Source organism: Labrus mixtus, chromosome 21 (genome assembly GCF_963584025.1).
Source record: "Labrus mixtus chromosome 21, fLabMix1.1, whole genome shotgun sequence".
Lineage (NCBI taxonomy): Eukaryota > Metazoa > Chordata > Actinopteri > Labriformes > Labridae > Labrus > Labrus mixtus.
In genome coordinates this window covers 14925582-14944705 of record NC_083632.1, presented here as the reverse complement: position 1 = coordinate 14944705, position 19124 = coordinate 14925582, and the positions used below count along the sequence as shown (strand labels likewise).

Sequence of the window (19124 nt, the reverse complement as noted above, 5' to 3'; positions counted from 1 at the left end):
GAAGAATTTTAACAAGTAAATAAAGGACTTTTAACCTGTACCTGTTTACAAGGTCTCCTGTGACGCTCAGAACTTCTCCACAGTGACCAACAGAAAAATGGTTCACCGATGCACCAACGGACAAAAAGAAGCTTACCACTACAGGTTTATCCTGTTTATCCCCAGGAATGTTTCATTTTCATATTCATGCTTCTGCTTTGAGTTAACGTGGACATAAATGTTATGAAAGAGAGCAAAAGGACTTGAGGACAAAATGACTGCATCTCAGATAAATGTTTTGATACGTCCCTTTGTAAAGATCGTTCAGAACCTAAAGAAAAAAGCAAATGTGTTCTTCCAATTTAACACTTTAACAAAACGTATTCATAAGAAACTACAGGGCGATAGTGGCCTAGTGGTCAGTGCGTGCGCCCCGTGTGCAGGTGTTCGTCCTGGAAGCTGGCAGCCCAGTTTCAAATCCGACCTGTGGCTCCTTCCTGCATGTCATTCCCCACTCTCTCTCTCCGACGATTTCCGACTTTGTCCACTGTCCTGCTCCTCTTTTTACTAAATGCATTAAAAAGTCCCCCTAAATAAACAAAAATAAAATCAAGACCCTCTCCAAGTCTCCAGTAACAGTTTCTCTCTAAATCCAGGCCTCGAATGGACTCACAGAAAGAGCGTTACTGACCTCTGCTGGTGAAAGGAAGGCAGTGCAACAGCCTGTTCATCATATAGTTCAGACCAAAACTCTACTGCCCAAAGTTCATAGTGATATATATTACTGTATAAGAAAGGGAAGCACAACTTCAAGCCAAGACAGAGGATTTTATGCAATGCATTTAAGAGATTTTAACATGTTTGTATCACTGTACAGTTTCTGAATCAGTGCAATATTTACATTTTATTCTTGCGTTGTTTTATGACTTTATATTTTACAACATTTGTTGAGGTACCATTTTTAAAGAGACTTTTGGTTTGTTCTGGGTTACACTGAGAATTGTTTCTGGTACTTTGTGTTCGTGTTTAAGTAAAATAAATATTGAAATTCTGGAAAAGCCTTCAAAGGACTTTAAAGTTCAGTTTACACCAGCTCAACATTAGAACTGTTTAGTCCAGGTCTTTTGTACTAGAACACGTACGCTTTATTTAGGTGCAGCTATAAAGTGCCAGAGTGAGAATTTATAAATTATTTTATACCTAAACAGTCAATACTGGAAATGAACCAGGAACAACTGTAACAATGCAGGTCTCATATCCTCCTCCTCTTCATCCAGTGTAAATAAATCTCAGAGCTCCTCAAAACATGTGTGTGAAGTTTCTTGTTCTAAATCCACTCTGATCCTGTATTTGATCATGTCTATAAACCCCTCTATTTCAGCCCTGCTCAGAACAGACTGTTATTTTGTATAACATGTCCTTTAACTATTTCTCCAAGCTTTTGCAATATGCTATTCTTAATTTTTTGACACTTTGACTTCACAGTGAACTTTTTTACTTTGTCAGATTAAAGTTGAAGATTAAATCTGTTCAGGAATTGTAAAAAAAAAAAAAAAAAAAAAAAGAAGCATTTATACACTCACTTTTTTTCTCAAGAAATGTCCCTACACTGCTCGGTTATCAGTTCGTCCCTGCTGCTTTGCTTATTGTATGAGCTGAACTAAAGACCCTGATGAGGCTGACGTTCCTGGTTTATGTATTTCATCTGAAAGCAGCCTGCAGCTCCATCGTATCAGCGACCAGACGGCTTCTTTGATTCTGAAATGGAAAGTCTGTCATGGCTCTCTTTGCTCTGGCATCTTAATCTACAAAGTCCTTCTGAGAAAATAATCCTCCTCAGCTTCTGGACAACATGAATGAGTCACAACTTACTGTCTGCAGACACAAATAATTGAATATTCATTCACAAACATCTTCCTCAGAGGGAGGTCCAGTTATACCGTGATATTGACCCCCATGAGACAAAACATGCCAAAGAAAACATTTGATGCTGAGTTGCTGATAATCCTGTTTCTCATCCTACATCAGAAAACAGAACAGACGACGTTCACATTGTGTTTTCTGCAGCCAATTCTTCTTGAGTGCAGACTTTGAGTAAGATATTTGATCCTTTTTACACAAAGGAAAGAAATACAGACAGATAAGAACCTCTAAGAAAACTCAATATAGTTCAAAACAGGAGGCACACTAATCTTCTGCATGTCTGAGTTGAGTAATTCCAGGAACCCATTTTATCTTGTTCTTGCATTAAAAGAGAAAGTCATCTGGGGAAGTCCTTCTTTGAACAGGTTCCTGACTTGTCCTTAGGACAATACTGACACCTGGTGGCCAAGAATGGCAATCATATCTCACTACCAAGCCATGGTAATTGGCCACTCAATCACAGGGCTGACGTAAAGAGACAGACAACTATCCACACAGCCGGGGATTCAAACCAGGAATCTCCTCTGGTAGTTAAAGTTTGAGAAATCAACTCCTCTGATAATCAGCACTAAAAATATCTAGCAAAAAAAGAGACACTACAAAGATTTAAAATTGACATTGGGTATTGATATTGGTATTTTTACAATAGAAAAAAAAACCAGTTATTAATTTGTTTAATTTGTTTACAGCTATTTTTAGGTGGATATTCAACTTTTGATGAGAAGAAATCTACGTTGGCTGGGAAGTGCAAAACAAAATTACAAAGCTTGAAACACTTTTACCAAGGACAAAAGACATTTACAAGATGTCCAAAACTTTCACGTGCGCTGAGAAAATTTACAAACAACAGAATCTTGCGGGAAAGGGAATCTACTAATGTGATTAAGAAATGTAATCACTTGAAAGCCCTTGTTCCCTCATTAGTCAACATTCATTCTTATCACTCTCCCTCTGTCTTTCTGCCATGGTGAGTACCTAATTGGGGTATTTTACTCTTTAAATAGCCTAATAAACCAACCAGATGCTGCCACAACCTCTAACGACCAATCGTCCTGCTGCTGTCATATTTTAAAATCAATTCTCGCTCTCTCACTGTCACTGTGTCGATTCAGTTGGATTGCTGCGACCTCCGTTCCATCTCAACAAAGTTCAAGACCAGCTCCTCCTAAAGCCTGGCTCACACTGTGCGATTTTTCCCCGATTGTATAAAAGTCGGGGTGGCATGTCAGCTCACACTGTTCGACTGAATCGTTTTCGACGCCCGACCAGACCTTGAGATTGACGTGCTCACACTGTACGACCCGATTGTCGGGCACAGCCGGAGAGCTCACACTGTACGAGTGAAATCGGGATGGAGTTGACAATTGTTAATAATGTTTAATTTGAAAAAAACAAAGGACCCCGGTTGCTGAAAGAGAAGGAAGTGGAACTTGTTGTAGGATATAGAAAAGTTGATACAATTGTAGATATATGGATACAAGTTTCAGAAAAGTGCTGCACTGATGATCTGTACAGAAAAGTCGCCATGACTACAGTCCTCCTCCCATGTCTCTCATGATTATGTTGTAGTCACTCACAACTTCTGCCGGACCCTTTCATGACGTAATCGTCAAGATTTTAAATTCTAAATATTAAACATGTTTGAAATAAATCGAGGCGTCCCCGACGATCGGCGGGCAGATCGGGGACGTTAAGATTGGATCTTTGTACCACTCACACTACAAGATAATCTGAGCAGATAATCGGGTCCTTGAGCCTTGAGGACCCTGCGATTGTCGGGAAGGAAGAATCGGAGCTCAAATCGGCCCGATTACTCTACAGTGTGAGCCAGGCTTAAGCCCACTCCTCTTCACATCATGCCAATCTCCATCACCACCACTGACTCCATCAGGGGGGTATCCATCCTATCCTGCTGTCGGCCTCACTTCCTCTTCAAGAACAGCTACATGAAGGCATCATGATGGAGTCTAAGTGCCAAAGACAAAGCTCATTTATCTTTCTTGAACTTGTTAAAAACACAATTGTTGCAGGGCGCTGGTGGCACAGTGGTTAGTGCGCGCGCGCCACATGTATGGAGGCTATAGTCTTCCAAGTGGGCAGCCTAGGTTCAAATCCCACCTGTGGCTCCTTTCCTGCATGTCATTTCCCACTCTCTCTCTCTCCCTGATTTCCAACTCTATCCACTGTCCTCTCCATTAAAGGCACAAAAAGCCCAAAAATAAATCTTTAAAAAACACAATTGTTGACTCTTAGTGTCTCCTGATTGAAATTAACTTTGGGTTTAGGCAACTTAAGGCTTGATAGCCTACATTTCATATTTGTTACATTTTATTTCAAGTTTTCTGTAGGCCTATTTTCTGTATTTTTGTTACCTGCATAATAAAGATATTTTCTCTTTAAGTCTACAAAACATGATAATCCTGAGGTTTGCAGGTCGAACAGGTTTTATAAATCACTCCCTTTTTCATTCCTTTTTTGCACGGTAAAGGTTTACTGTAGTCGTTTTAAGTAAAAAATGATTAGCATATGTAGTCTTAGGGGGAAAACAATGGTTTTAAACACTGAATTACTGTGATCACACTTTGCAAACTTCCCCCTGAAAGTCAAACAAAGACCTCAGGCGGAAACAAAGGTCTTGCAAAGGGATGTCCCGGTCCAGGGTCAGCTCCAGGTCGCTCATGTCCCCTCAGCAACAGCCTGATTAATGCAAACACTAGGTTACTATGGAGACAGAGACACAATCAGTTCAAACCCTCACCGGGACAGCCTGACCCGGGACAGCAAAGCACAGAATCCTGCGGTCATGGAGGACACACCTGCTGAGGATAGGAGACTGGACTTTATTTCGGACTACGTGCTCAGGACTCTGAAACTTAAACAGGACAAATGGCAGAAGTGTTTGTGCAGTGAGGAGAACCGGCAGCTGCTGCAGGATTTCTTGGACAGACCCGATCAGAGGACCCTGGTGGTGTCTGTGACTGCAGCCGGACTCCTGCAGCCCTCCGCCGGCTTCACAGGATCCAGACACAAGGCGGTGTACTTTATTAAACAGAACAAAACAGCACTGAGTGCAGAAACCATGAAGGAAAATCTGGTCTATGGGGACCTGTCCTACGCTCCACTGGATCAGTTTTCTGCTCTGGTTGAGGAGGTGAGCAACAGGGCAGGAAGTGTTAATTATTGTCACAGAGTTTGGTACTTAACTCCTTTCTCAGACAGATTTATACAGCCCAACTGAGAGTTTTAAAATTTTAAATGAAAGAAAAAATACTTTCACTTTCTTAAGAGGCCACACTGGTTCAAAACGCAAAATAAAATCACTCCAGCACCGCTAATTTGTCTATTGGTGGTTCGCTTTAATTAGTACGGTAAGTATTGACGTCATGCTGCATTCAAGTGCTCCTCAGACAAAGCCTTTCTCGACTCCTATTTGTTCACGTAGGCTACATTTAATGATCATTTGGTGAAAATACGGACGACACAAAAAAACATTATATTTCTAATTGTATAACATCGCTCTACAAAAGTCACCCCTGCTATTTCCGTATTGTCAAATTTCGGAAAAATGTATTTCAGACAGGGAATATTTATGGCAGAGTTGGAGAAATGTTTGATACACCTGCTGCAAAGTTGCTTACGGTTACTTGACTTAAAAATAGGCCCCCGAAGGAACATTATGGACCAAAGAAAATGTTGGTTTTGTGGTCTAAAACTTACAACTAATTCACTTATTTGAAATATTTATGACTATTTCCCGTAATATATTATTATCGTATGTAAAAGGTTTATGCACATTAACCCTGCTCAGTTCTAAGCCCCAAATATGACACAAGTACTTATTTTGGCATCTGTCGTTGCTTCCCTTTACACCTTAAAGCTCGTGAACACACCATGTCTGAACAACAACCATGATATTTCCCACTGTTGGAGTAGGACATGAATGCGCCATTATCAACTAGGACTTGTAATTTCCGTGACCATCGCTGTTTGACACCTTTCACCTGTTTGTCACTCTGTGCTTTGAATGCGCCTTTTGTCATTCACATACACCATTTAAACTCACTATTGTAGTAATGGGGAATACCTTAGGTGCTAGTCATCATTAAAGGTAGGTGTAAATATGTAAGCAGTGAAGGACTAGCTACTTTAATTGCCTTTAGCTCATTTGGATACAGTAGCAGCAGCTTAGCCAGCAGATCCTCTTTCCCGCCAATCAGCGGCTGGTGGATCAATGCGGAATGTAGCTATCTTTGTCATTAAATAACCTTGAAATACAACACTGCATTTTTTTAAAAATGATGGTCAATTAGGTTTTTGCTACTTACTATTGGAATAATCCACTTTTGTGGGATAGACCAGGTGCTTTTACATCTACTACCTGGGTAACTAGCTCACTGGCAGTCAGCTTCACCCTGACTAGCTAAGCTAAGTGGATTTCAAACGTTTTCGTCATGTCCCCCTTTGAGGAGGAAAATGTGAGGGTTGGGTAAGGTGGGATTCATATACCTAGGCAGCCTGACTAGATGAAGTGTGCAAGGCTGTTGAACCTGGTAGGCCTATTGCAGCGTCATGTGATGCCACTGGGCCCAAAAATATTTTTTCCCATAAACTTGCATTGGGAAAAAGACCTCTATAAATCAGCAGATACATTTTTTTTAGTACATCAACTTCACAGTATGAACACTTAAATAAGCCTTTTTAAAAGTTGTAAAATGCATATGCATTACGTAGAATCTCTGAATTCGACTAAAGCTGAATTCAGAGATATTGTGTAGACATAAAGAACACAGATCAGAGCCACGGGACTGCGATTTGAATTGTGCATGCTCTATGGGCCCAGTAACTAGGACAATCTGGATACTTATACAATACAATACAATACTTTATTGTCCACTAGGGGGGAAATTAAATGTCCCAGTTGGTACACAGGTAAAAGCACATAACACAGGAAGAAACATAGACAACAGGAAGAAATGCATAACAATTAAAGCAGCCAGTCAGCGTGGAAGCTTATTAAGAGCTTCAATAGCCAAGGGTTAACGCTCTTTTGAAGCGTGCCATCTGCCAGGTCAGAGTCCTGTATCTCCGACCTGATGTCAGAAAAGACGAGTGGATTGAGTGGGTGATAGAGGTCATAAGCTAAGTTGAGTGCTCTGAGTCAGGGTGTTGTAGCTGACATGTGAGAGTGACCAATAATTTCTTAATCAATATTTGTGATACGGGAGATTTTATTTTTGTTCACAATAGTTAACATGTTGAAGACGCAGGGTGAGCAGTAGAGGAGGAGGGGTCACATGGGGAAGTCAGATTTTTTACTCCATGCACCACTGAGCAGCTTTCATAGGAACGGACGGGGCTCTGCCTCCGATGCTGCATTCACTTCTATGATGCATCCATGGCTCTACCCCCCCAGGGGCCGCGCCCCACACTTTGAGAAGCACTGAGGAAAGCCAACTACACCAACTAGGCAGCTCTTCAATATCCAAATTGTAAATACAGTATATTACTTTAGGTCTGACTTTTGAGTGCCATAACATATGTAGATGTCAGTTAAAACAGTAGGAGGAACTCAAGTAATCTAAATTAATATGTGTGGTTAAAAGTAAGTCAACTGAGGTTACATTAGCACAATATTTACTAAAATTATAAAGCTTTTAATATTAAATTAGGGCCCTGAAAAAGGATAATTGATTTCCTTAAGGCCTGCAACATTTAGCGGTGCATAAAGTAGTCCTTTAAAGCAAATTTGCAAGTAATTACATTTAAGCAAAGTAATTACCAATTCATCCGGGCTGCCTTGGGGTTTGGAGCTTTAATGCATTTGCTTGGTTTATAAACCAGCCAGACTGTTTCTATCTGTTTCTGTAACATATATGGTTTACTTACCAAAGAATTATGATACAAAGCCATGCATTACATTTATCAAACACGAGATTAAGTGGCTTCTCATCAGCCAGCGACAGCATTTATTCTTTCACTGTGATAATAACCACTGCTGCATGCATGAAGAACTGAGTAAAGCAAATATCCTTCATCCTGAAATGCCTCCAGGTTGTGGCTCCTCTGCTGTCGAACAGCAGGAATCACGCTGAATGGCCTCAGGTGGTCTCTCAGGACATCAGACGCCATGTCCACTCCCTCAAAACCAATGTGTTCGTGGTGTCGGGCCAAGTCCAAGGCAAGACTCTGCTGCCGCTCCCTGCAGGCTCAGAGAGAGTGGAGCAGGCCACCCTGGAGACGGACACCAGGTAAACAAATGCAGTAGACATAAAAGGGTCATGTCAATGCAACATTTGTCTCATGTCAGCTTTAAACAGTACTTGTGAAACTCCACAGGAGGGAAATGATGGACAAAAGCATCATCCACTCCTTGGAGTCGGCTGTGATTGAGTGGAGCCATCAGATCCGAGCCGTCCTGAAGAAAGACTCCTCTGAGGCTCTGCTGGAAGGCAAAAACCCCACGCCGCACACAGAGCTGCTCTTCTGGAACAACAGGTCGGCCCCTCTGATATTACAAAAACTGAATATCTAACTTCTGAGCAGCTTTTGTTCTAGTCCTCCGATTGTTTGAAACTTGCACGTCCCCACAGGACCTCAGAGTTGAATTGGTTTAAAAAGTTTCTGCTGGTGCTTGTAATTATTTCATTTTCAGAACACCTGTGCTATCAAGTGAAAAATGTAATTTGGAGCCTTGTGCTCCTTCTTTTTACTTCTGTCTTGTGGCTTCTTACACAGCAGAGTATCTACTTTCATTATTTATTATACCTCAGCAAAAAATGGACTCTTATCTTTTTTCTACCTTCACATATCTATAAAGATGTTTATCCACTTGTGTTTCACAAAAGCTGAAAGTGGTTTTAATAAAGATAAAGATATCTGATCAAAATGTAAGAATATAAATTACAAAACACCAAAACAACACAGATAACCGAGATAAAAACACCTCACTGTCACTGTTAGATGTTAAAAATAAAACGATAGAAAACTTCTGTAAATTTTCTAGATAACATAGAGTTAAACTAACTTGTTATGGACACACTTAATTAATGTTGAGAATCAAGGGAAAAGTAACACCTAGTGTTTGAAATGGGTACTGCAGTCCAAATTCAACACATGCTCACGCAGGTTGCCATGTGGTGGACACTGAAGCTTCAATGTTTATCCAGCTCTGCATCGGTCTGTAAACCTTTCTGTGTTCTAACCTCTCTCCATTTTTCAAAAGCATCTCCAATATTGATCCTAGTTTGAGCACGTTTCTGCTCGTGGAGCTTATTAGAAACATGCAGAGGCTTTTTAGGTCGGGTACAATCACTTCTATCTAACAACTTCTCTTGCCCGCTTCCATCGCTGCAACACCTGTTGGTTTGACCTGACAACTGGTCTCATATCTGGCAAACCGAGGGGCGTCCAAAACAGCTGTGTGGGGGTGCCTTAAAACCGCCTACCTTCTCTGGTCCAAACAAATCCAGAGCATTCAGGACCAGAATCTAAAGTTAGAAGGAGGACATACTGACTGCTGCATTGTTGTCAGAGAAGCCAACACTTCAACATAGCATGAATGTCTGATCATCTAGTAAGGTCACTTTATCATTTCAGTCTCTACATATCTTACATATTGGACCTTAAAAGGTGATATGTTTATTTGGTAAAGTCTGACCATGCAGCTCAATCAATTAATGCCCTCAAAGCTGAGTCCTTATTCCGCTCTTTCTCAACCAATATTGGTGCTGAAATAAAGCCAAAAGCCTGATGTCTGTTCAGGAATCCTGTTATCTTTTAGACATGAATCCTAAGTGACTGTGACACACTTTACAGCCTGTTTACCTTCTGCTAGCACAATAATTGCTTTAAGTACCATCTAACCATTTAGACCACAAATTACGTAAAAAATAGGGCCCAGATATAAACATTATGGAATTCCTTTTGAAAACATCGTCCTGTGTGCAGAGGAAGCTTGCTTAAAACTATTTTCTTTTCATGTAAGGATGTTTTAGAGGATTCCTCCGTGCTGGTGTGAGAATTGTCTTGAGAGCTGGCCACTTTAGAAGCAGCTTTGATGATGAACATTGGAAGAAAGTTAACCACGAACCCAATCCAGTTGTCTGTCCTAATGTGAAAGAAACCTGTTTGTGCTCTGTTGTTTTCTCTGTGAAGATGTGCAGATCTTGAGTGCATCCACTCTCAGTTAAAGTCCTCTAAGGTGAATAAGATGGGGATGCTGTTGGAGGCTGTGGAGAGCAGCTATTCACCTGCTTTTACCAACATGAAACAGGCCGTCCTCACAGGTAATTACATATATGAATCTGAGGGTGAATTAAGGTCAAATTATGCCTCTTTTCTTTTTCTCTATGTGCTTGGTCTGACTTTGAACATATCTTCACTCTGCAGCCCTGGAGGAGGCAAAGGACATCTGCACCCACTTGAGGCCCCTGCAGCGCCTGTTTGAGGACATGGAGAACGCTGAGTTCCCCGAAGTCAGGGGTCAGATCGGCCCTTTGATGCACACAGTGTGCCTGGTGTGGGCAAACTCCAGATACTACAACAACCCAGCACGCCTCATCGTTCTGCTGCAGGAGACCTGTAACCTCCTCATACAGCAGGTCAGCGGCAAGCTCTTCTGTTTGTCAAGTGGCAATACAATCCCAACAGGCTGTCGTTCTTAAGAGCTTTCTTTTGTTTGCAACAATCTCTGTTGCTAAGTAGTCATTACTGAGGTGTTTCTGAGCTGCACTTGTCAGAGATCACCTGTCAGCGTGGAGTGGGTGGGCGGCACCATATTGTACTTTGTTTTCTTGGATTTTCTGTTGAAGAACTTTTACTTTCTGTGGGTGGAGATCTTTTCTTATTTCCTCTCGTCTATGAAGTTTTACAGTTCTCCCTGTAGCAGATTCTAAATTTCTACCTTTCAGCCTTTTGAGAAGAAACTTAGTTATCTGATATTTTCCTTCCTGATACAGATTCCAACACCTAGACTTGAGTATAGGGAGAACCTCTTCCATTCCATTTTGCTAGCTTTGACCAACAGTACTCTATCTGCTAGTAACAAACGATAAAATATGGTCTAGTGAACTGACTGGTGCAATGCTGATACCTGATATAAAGATTTAGGCTGTGTTAACTGAAATAACAATGCTGATGTACATATTAGAATAACTCTTTTATGCTTTCTATTGCCAGATATTCCAAATGATCTCTCTAAAGACAGGCCTATCAGCTACATTTGCAGCATTCATTTACTCTGGAGCAGAATTTAACAGCACAAGCTGAACTGATCTCTTTCTGCCCTCTGTCACCAGGCCCGGGTGTATCTGGTTCCGGAGGAGGTTCTGAGAGGAGAGGTTTTAGAGAGTCTTCTGAAAGTGCAGACGAGTCTGGATGTCCTGCAGCTCTTAAGGACGACCTACGAGGACCGCAGAGCCAATCTGAACCAGTACCAGAGGAACGGGAGCCGTGTGAGGCCCTGGGACTTTTTACCACTGTTGGTCTTCTCTAGACTCGAGCTCTTTATTAACAGAGTCAGGTCCATTCGGGTGAGTATTAACACCTTATACATCCCTTAAAACGACTCTATGTTTGGTCTGTGGATTAAGAAGCAACATTTTTAGAAATAGAAGGAGAATGATCTTTATTGGTCAGATATTTCTTCACATTTAATCTATTTAAAGGTCACATATTATACTTCTTTTCAACAACTTTCAATAAGTCTCAGAGCTCCCCAAAACATGTTTGTGAAGTGTCTTGTTCTAAATCCACTCTGATCCTGTATTTGATCCTATAAACCCCTCTATTTCAGCCCTGCTCAGAACAGGCTGTTTCTGTGTCTGCACCTTTAAATATGTAAATGAGCGGTGTCTGACCACGCCCCCTCTCTGGAAGGGCTTTCTTGCTCCATGTCCTATTGTTTACGGTGAGAAGGCAGACTCAGAGGGCAGAACAAACACCTAGCTGTGGGAGTGTCACCCACCTGGGGGAGGGGTTACTGCCCTTTGTGATGTCATGAAAAGAGGAGCAGGCAAAAGATGGAGAGGATGGAATTTTCTCATCATTGGGGGGTTTGTAGACAGATTAGAGACACATATTAGTGGAAGAGAAACATGGTGAAGTGGATTTTACATCATATGTGACCTTTAACACTGAATTCGCTGTAAAGGTAAATACACAGAAACAGACAAACATGCAGATTAAAACATGGACAACAGGTTACAAAAAGCAAAATAAACATTAAACTGACATTTACAGGCTGAAAGATACAAATGCATATTAGCAAGTATACAAATTGCATATTTAAATAGAACATATGTGCTGCATATAAATATGTAAAACAACAGTTATAAGGGACCAGAGATGTAAAAAACATATGACAATGTTAGCTTTGCAACAGATTGCTTTATATACATGAGTAGGATACAATAGCATGTACAGTATGCACCGTGTGTTTATGTTTGTGTTCTGCATCTCAGCTTAATTAACCCTTCATTTTGTCCATTTCAATATCTCTACAGGACATCCTGTTGACAGCTGTGGACCTTCTGAAGCTGGAGAAATTAGAGATCGGAGGCGTCCGAGGCCGAGCCCTCAGCCAGCAGGTCCAGCTGCTTCACCAAGAGTTTGTGGACGATCACAAATCATTCACAGAGAAATCATATGACTGCCTGGACCTCAACAACCAGGTACAGAGGATCAGGATCACGGGGTGCATGAAGGGTTTGTTCAGGAGGAATGTTTTTTTTTTTTAGTAGAACAACTCTAAAGGTCAGCTTGTTTTCACAGTGGTTTCATGCAGCAGGTGTCACAGACGACAAGCTCAGTGTTATTTTGTTTACCCCTGAATTCTTCTCTATTCTCTTTTTTTCCTCTTGGTCGAGAAAACAGCAACACAGCTTGGTCACTGCAATGTTTGTCGGGAAAATTATTTTTCTGCTCAAAAAGGCTTTTTTCAATGCCATGTAGTCGCTAAAGCAAGATGTTCATGAGTTATAGCAAGAAAAGCAATTTACTGTGCCTGTAAGAGCGGGTCAGTGTTCCCCGCCGGGTGGCTTTGAGTCACTGAGATGTGAAGAGGAATATGCTGTGCTGGCCCTGCGTTAGCCCGCTCTGCTGTGTGCTGTTCTGTCGGTCGTTCTATCTGAGCTCTCTGCTTGCAGGAGTTTGAAGAAGATGTGAGGGAGTTCAGGCTGAAGCTGGACGACACAGACCGACGATTAGGAGCTGTCTTCTGTCAGGCCTTTGAGGACGCCTCAGGACTGGAGCACGCCTTCAAGGTTTTGAAACTTTATCTTTTGCTCACATTCCCCCACAGATTTAAACATATTTTTTGAGAAGCTCTGTCCCTTATCTGATGTGTGCAGGTGCTGGATATGTTTGGTTGCCTACTGGAGCGCCCCTTAGTGGCAGCAGATGCTCAGGACAGATACCCTCAGCTTGTCTCCATGTTTGACAAAGAGCTGGACTGCTGCAAACTCCTTTACAACAAACACATCATGGCTGCAAAGGACCTGGGTGAGAGTTTTAATTGTCCAATGAAGTTAGTGCACATAAAGATGTTTGAGCTAGCTACATCTCTGAAGACTGATCAGTTAAGTCTGTGCAGAAATCCTTTAAACCTGCAGTCTTTCTAATGTCCAGCAGAGGGCCCTCCTCTGGTTGCAAAAAAAATCTGGTTGTTTTAGGTTTATTAAAGCGTGGCTCACACTACAGGAGATTCTAAATCATGTCCGATTTTGAAATCGGGTAGCATCACACACACAAGGAGAATCTTAACAGATATTCTTTTTTATAATCTCAAGCATGCTCGCACTACAAGATATAATTCTTTGCATCAGCTACTTCAGGATTTAATAGAGATCATCGTGCCCGGCAGAGGAACGCACCACCTCACGTGATGTTGTGTACACAATGGAGCTGTCTGTTATATTTAGGATTATAATGCTTTGTGCAGAGAGGAAAAAAACATAAAAAAACAAACAAACAAGGTTTGGGTAAAGAAGAGCTCAAGGTCAGATTGTAACTGTCATTTGCATTACAGTTGTCCACCGCACCTGTGCGGGTTGCATCTTGCCACTGGTCATTAGTACTGTCCACTTAATACTATCTTCCCCTTTCTCCTGTGGTTATTGTAGTCACACATGACTTCTGCCAGACCCTGTCATGATGTAATTGACGAGTTATTAAATTCTAAATATCAGACGTGTGAAATAAAACAGGGTCTCTGATGATCTCTGAGTACATCGGGGACATTAAGATTGTATCTGTCTATGACTCAAACTACAATATGATCTGGTGAAATATAGAAGAAGGAGGAGGAGACCTCAAATTGGCCGGATTGTCCTGCAGTCTGAGCCAGGCTCTACGCATCACCTAATACTGGTGCTTGACCTACCTCCAATGAAGTAATGCCGAGCTTTGTGTTTTTGTGTTGTTGTTTTTTTTTAATTTGAATTTTATTTATTTTAATTTCTAAGTCTTCAAATTCTGGTATCATCACAACCCTAGGGTGGGGGCTACCTGTGATGGACATATCTACCCACAGCAACATAAAAAATGTCCCGTTCAGTTCTTCCAAAAATAAACTATTTCCATACTATCTTTTAAAGTAAGATGAAGAAGGTAAGTGTCATTATTCTAAGGCTTCTGTAAACCTTTGAGGAACAAGTTGAGATGATCAAATTTACACGTGTAATGTACACTGAATCATTTACTCTGGTTTGGTTGGCTTATTGTCTCGCAGCAACAGGATTCTTTTTTCCTCTCTGTCGTTTTGTCTGAAGGTCTTTTAGCCATTAAATGAGCCACAACATCTGACTTAAACTCTCAATAACAACCCTTCTCTTATCAGGTTGTTCTCCAGTTAATAAGAACATGCCAGCGGTCGCTGGCGGGCTGAGATGGACTCAGGAGCTCCAGCAGAGAATCCAGACCCCTTTGTCCAAACTCCGACACCTCTCCTACCCGTGAGCCTGCTCTTTATAACTCCTGCACAGTAAATTAAGAAAATAATTTAGGTTTGGTCATGCATCTCCAGAATTCTCCGTGTGAATTAAACGCTCTGTGAGCAGCTTTTAAGGCCTCGTAAAAATGATGCTCAGGAATAATGGCAGAAGGAAAGATGTAAGATATAACCTTTGCATGGCTTATAAAACTTCATCCTCTCTGCAGGTGTTTGGAGTCCGCAGATGGAGCGAGGGTCATCCACAAGTACGAGGAGATGATGCAACTGCTGGACAGGTATGTGTGGATCTTATCTCAGCATATTACGCTGTATGTCATCATGCCTCCATGTATGTAATCCTGAATAAAAGGACAGAGAGGAAGATTAAACAGAATAGACAGAAAGTAAAATTCATCCTTATTGAGCTGTTAATACCACAAACACCGACATGAATCAGGTATCAGCCGCGTCTCTGACATGTTTCTTTCCTGTAATTCACACCAGCACCGTTTTCAAACTGAACATTTAGTGTTTCTGTTAGTTGACTGAATAACATTTATGAAGCGGCCCCCTGTGGAATTGCATGTAGACACGCAGCTCCGGGCATGATTTATGTTCTCATTACTGTGGCAGCGCAGCAGATTATTTCACAGGTCTCCCATAATCCCATATGCTCCGCTGCTGTTCACTGATGCAGAGTGAGAAATGGCCTTTAAGACCACAACCAGCATCAAAACCTGCGAGATAACGTATCACGGGAGGAAAAACGCTGTTCATAGGGAATCAAATTCAATTATTTGAGTCAAAGAGAGAAAAAGACAAAGAGGATTTGTTTCCTGTTCTTTAGAAGATGAAGCACAAAGAAGAAGAAAATCCCGCAGCGAGCCAACGTTTTGTTTCTTTTAGTTCACCACACGGCCACTTAATGGATACAAGAACATTAAAATACCACTGAAGTTATTCTTTTATTAATTGTTACAATATGGGATTAGTTTAGATCAGTGTTGAATCAGCTTTTTCCTTTTAGTATTTGATTTAAATCCTAAATTTTTGATTTTCTGGGTTCTGTGTACAAAAACGCATCCTGTCAAGACGTTTTCAGGATTCAGGGAAAATCTCACACGAGTCCTTCAAACCTAGGGTCTGATAGGCTCCGATTTTTATTCCAAGTGTCTGACGACATTACAGAAAGGATCCCTTTCAGACACAGCTGGTTACATAACTCTCTTCAAAGACACCCGACTCCATTCACAAATACAATCACTGTGCCGGTCTACAGCTGACGTCACCAGTCAGGTTGTGCTCGTGTTATTTTGTGGCTTTTTAAAAATTGCTAATTCAGATCCAGCTCAATAAATTTGTAACTGCTGTGCTGGGAAACATAGCGACCCTGACGAGGCTGGGCCACTTTTTAACATCTTTTCTCCGTCATGAGGTCACAATGGTGCGTACTGTTAGAGACAGTACTGTTAGGTACTGTTCAGAAAAAAAGCTGGTTTGATTGAAAGTCTCAATTAAAGTCAACGAGCGACCAGCGGAGGTGGTCAGCGCGACTCGCAGGCTGTCGGTACTTTGACCTTGTACCTTAGGCTCAGAGCACAACTACTGTACTGTAGCTAGTAGGAGTGCAAACTCCACAAAGTCAAAACAGACAGAACTAAAAGAGCTGCACAGAAATTTCTGTTTGGAGACTAGCGCAGTGGAAATCATCACGCAGGAAGATAAACAGACTGCATCTTATAGACCGGTGTGATTTATATTCCAGATTTTATGGTACTGTTTGTGAATGGAGTCTGGTAGCTTTAAAGATAACAAAACGATGGCTAATCCTACTCTTTCTCTGAAGAGATCCTTTCTGTAGTGTTGTCAGGAGCAAAAGTAATCTACAGGTTTAGACCCCAAAATATGTGAAAATAGAACCCAGGTTGAAAAAGAGAAGTTAAATCCATTTAAAGGTAGAAAGTGAGTTGGTGAAGTCAGCGTAAGTCCCCACACAAATAAAAGCATGTGTTGTAAACCCAGGAGTTTTTGAACAAGTCTTAAAAATGACTGTGCACAAACTTACGCTCACACTCCGACAGAAGCAGATTCTTTATGCTTCCCACACTTCACATCCCTCCTTCCTTTTATGCCCCCGGAGTAATGGAATGATGAACAACAGCGGTTCTTTGCCCTCAATTTACTCCCATCAGAAATTAGAGCCCTTGTTATGCTGTAATAATCGTCGCCGCTGCCTCCGATGAACGCCGCCATTATTCTACATATTCCAGTCAGGAACGGGACGGGCGTGCTCACTCATTACCCCCACAGACAAAATGCGCCGTGATTTATGGCCATGACCGAGGCTTTTGATTGCCTCTGCGTCTGCGGTGCCACTATCAGGAAATGAAGCTCACAGCAGAAATCCAATAAGGAGCACACAGTGCGCACTGAAGTTCTCATCATAATCCTGGCTATTTACAGATTGATATAGCTGTACAGAGCCTGACATATTCTCTGTTCCCAGCCAGATGAATCAGCGTTTATTCTCATATAACCCCCCCCCCCCCATGCCCACTCCTCAGCCTCCTTCAGTGCTGCTCTCCCCCTGCCCTTATTGTCTGCTTGATATGGACGAGCCAATCACGCCTCTCATCCTGTTTACAGCCTCGGAGGATTGGGAAAATGGCTCAATCATATGCCTTTTTAGCTGCTTGTTTTCTTGCTTATGTTAATTTCCATAATGTTTTCACGCCTGTGGACTCGTGAAATAAAAGCCCCAGCCCTTTTAATGGGACTATGAAACAATGTTAGACCCTGGAGGGAAGAGGCACAAATTGTTTTTCTGTGATAATAACTTTAGTCTGAGTGTGATGGCAGATTGTGTTCTTTATATTTGCTGTTCCAGATACTCCAGCAGCCTGTACGAGACCTGGACAGAGAGCGTGGGCGAGAGATCTCAGTTCAACCTCAGCCTGCCGTTAATCAGCAGAGACCCCGATACTCAGCTGATCTCCGTCAACTTCAATACGCAGGTTCTTGCATGTAGAAAATTCTGATCCAAAACAGCTAGCCACACTTGTCAGTGCCGTGGACAGGAAGTGACTTATTATTTTGATGAAGTATTGAAGAAGCGCTGGAGCGTTTTCTGGCAAGCTGAAGGTCAAAAAGCTCCAATAACAGTAGTCTTCAAGTAGTATGAAGATTGACTTTATTAACTTTCTTAGACCGACTTGTTTTGGCTTGTGGTCTTCATCAGGGTCATCAAGAAACGACTTCTGCTGCAATCAGACACACATTCAAAACCTGTCAGTGACAAAGACATCAGTGTTTAGAGTTGTAAAATGTTGGCAAACACTATTAAATTAAACTAAATTAGATGTTCTGCTTGTAAAAGTTTAGGAATGTCTGCCAGTGTTTCTTATTTCCCCGTCCACCTCTTCTTAGCTGGCGTCCGTGCTGAGGGAAGTGAAGTATTTGGAGGCCAGACAGACCGAGGCCATCCCTGAAACTGCACTGCAGATCTACACCACCAGGGGGCAGCTGTGGCAGTATGTGTCCAACCTGGAGCTCACCGTGGGCAGATACAACAAGGTGGGTTTAGATGGTGCTACAACAACATGCAACATGACCACTTTCGGCTGCTGTGGCCGTAAATACAAGTTCTTTACATTACCTCTAATATTTTCAACAGTTATCAAAGCCAGCGAAATCCAGAATTTTATAGTAGTAACGGGGCGTGTCTTGTCGAGGCGGCCGCCATGACAGACAGAATGATTATCGTTGCCGTAGAAACTCTGGATGTTACATCAAAAACCATTGCATACAGAAGTGTGAGGGGGGTACCTGGGGAGTAGCGTCATCTTTTGCTATTGTTTTGATGGAGATCCCCCTGGTGGTGGAATCTACATACTGTATCTTTAAGCATCAAGAAAGTTCTCATAAGTCCATCGCTTTGTCTTATAACATCTGTCTGCAGAGGAAGTGGAAATGTTTTTCAACCTACATAAACATTGTGCTGATGATGAAATTTACTCACCAGGTGAACAAAACAATTAAAATATATATTTTAAAATCATCAGAAGAATCAACATGATTTCCTTCTACATTACGGTAGCTCTGTCTCTGCAGGATCGTGCTGGTGCTGCTCTGAGTACAGAGCCTTTTTGTATCACTGATGCTGAAACTAAAACACGGGCCAGATGGTTTTGGTATTTAAGGATATGATTGGGCTCTTTGTCTGCTTCAGAGTAAATAAGGTTTTGTCCCATCTTCCATACATAAACACAACCTTATTATTTTTGTATTTATTCAC

At 41.7% G+C, this 19124-nt stretch overlaps 1 protein-coding gene across 1 annotated transcript in view; it reads left to right on the top strand.

Moving 5' to 3' along the window:
* Window positions 1-4702: 4702 nt before the first annotated feature.
* dnah9 (dynein, axonemal, heavy chain 9) overlaps window positions 4703-19124 on the top strand; it is a 179177-nt gene continuing 164755 nt past the window's right edge. Inside the window, exons 1-13 of the mRNA XM_061027577.1 lie at window positions 4703-5053; window positions 7954-8150; window positions 8239-8397; window positions 10057-10187; window positions 10291-10502; window positions 11199-11432; window positions 12405-12572; window positions 13047-13163; window positions 13251-13401; window positions 14738-14852; window positions 15058-15126; window positions 17718-17844; window positions 18257-18403. Of these exons, the coding sequence (XP_060883560.1) occupies window positions 4706-5053; window positions 7954-8150; window positions 8239-8397; window positions 10057-10187; window positions 10291-10502; window positions 11199-11432; window positions 12405-12572; window positions 13047-13163; window positions 13251-13401; window positions 14738-14852; window positions 15058-15126; window positions 17718-17844; window positions 18257-18403 (2175 nt within the window). The 5' untranslated portion in view covers window positions 4703-4705. The remainder of the gene's footprint in view (window positions 5054-7953; window positions 8151-8238; window positions 8398-10056; window positions 10188-10290; window positions 10503-11198; window positions 11433-12404; window positions 12573-13046; window positions 13164-13250; window positions 13402-14737; window positions 14853-15057; window positions 15127-17717; window positions 17845-18256; window positions 18404-19124) is intronic.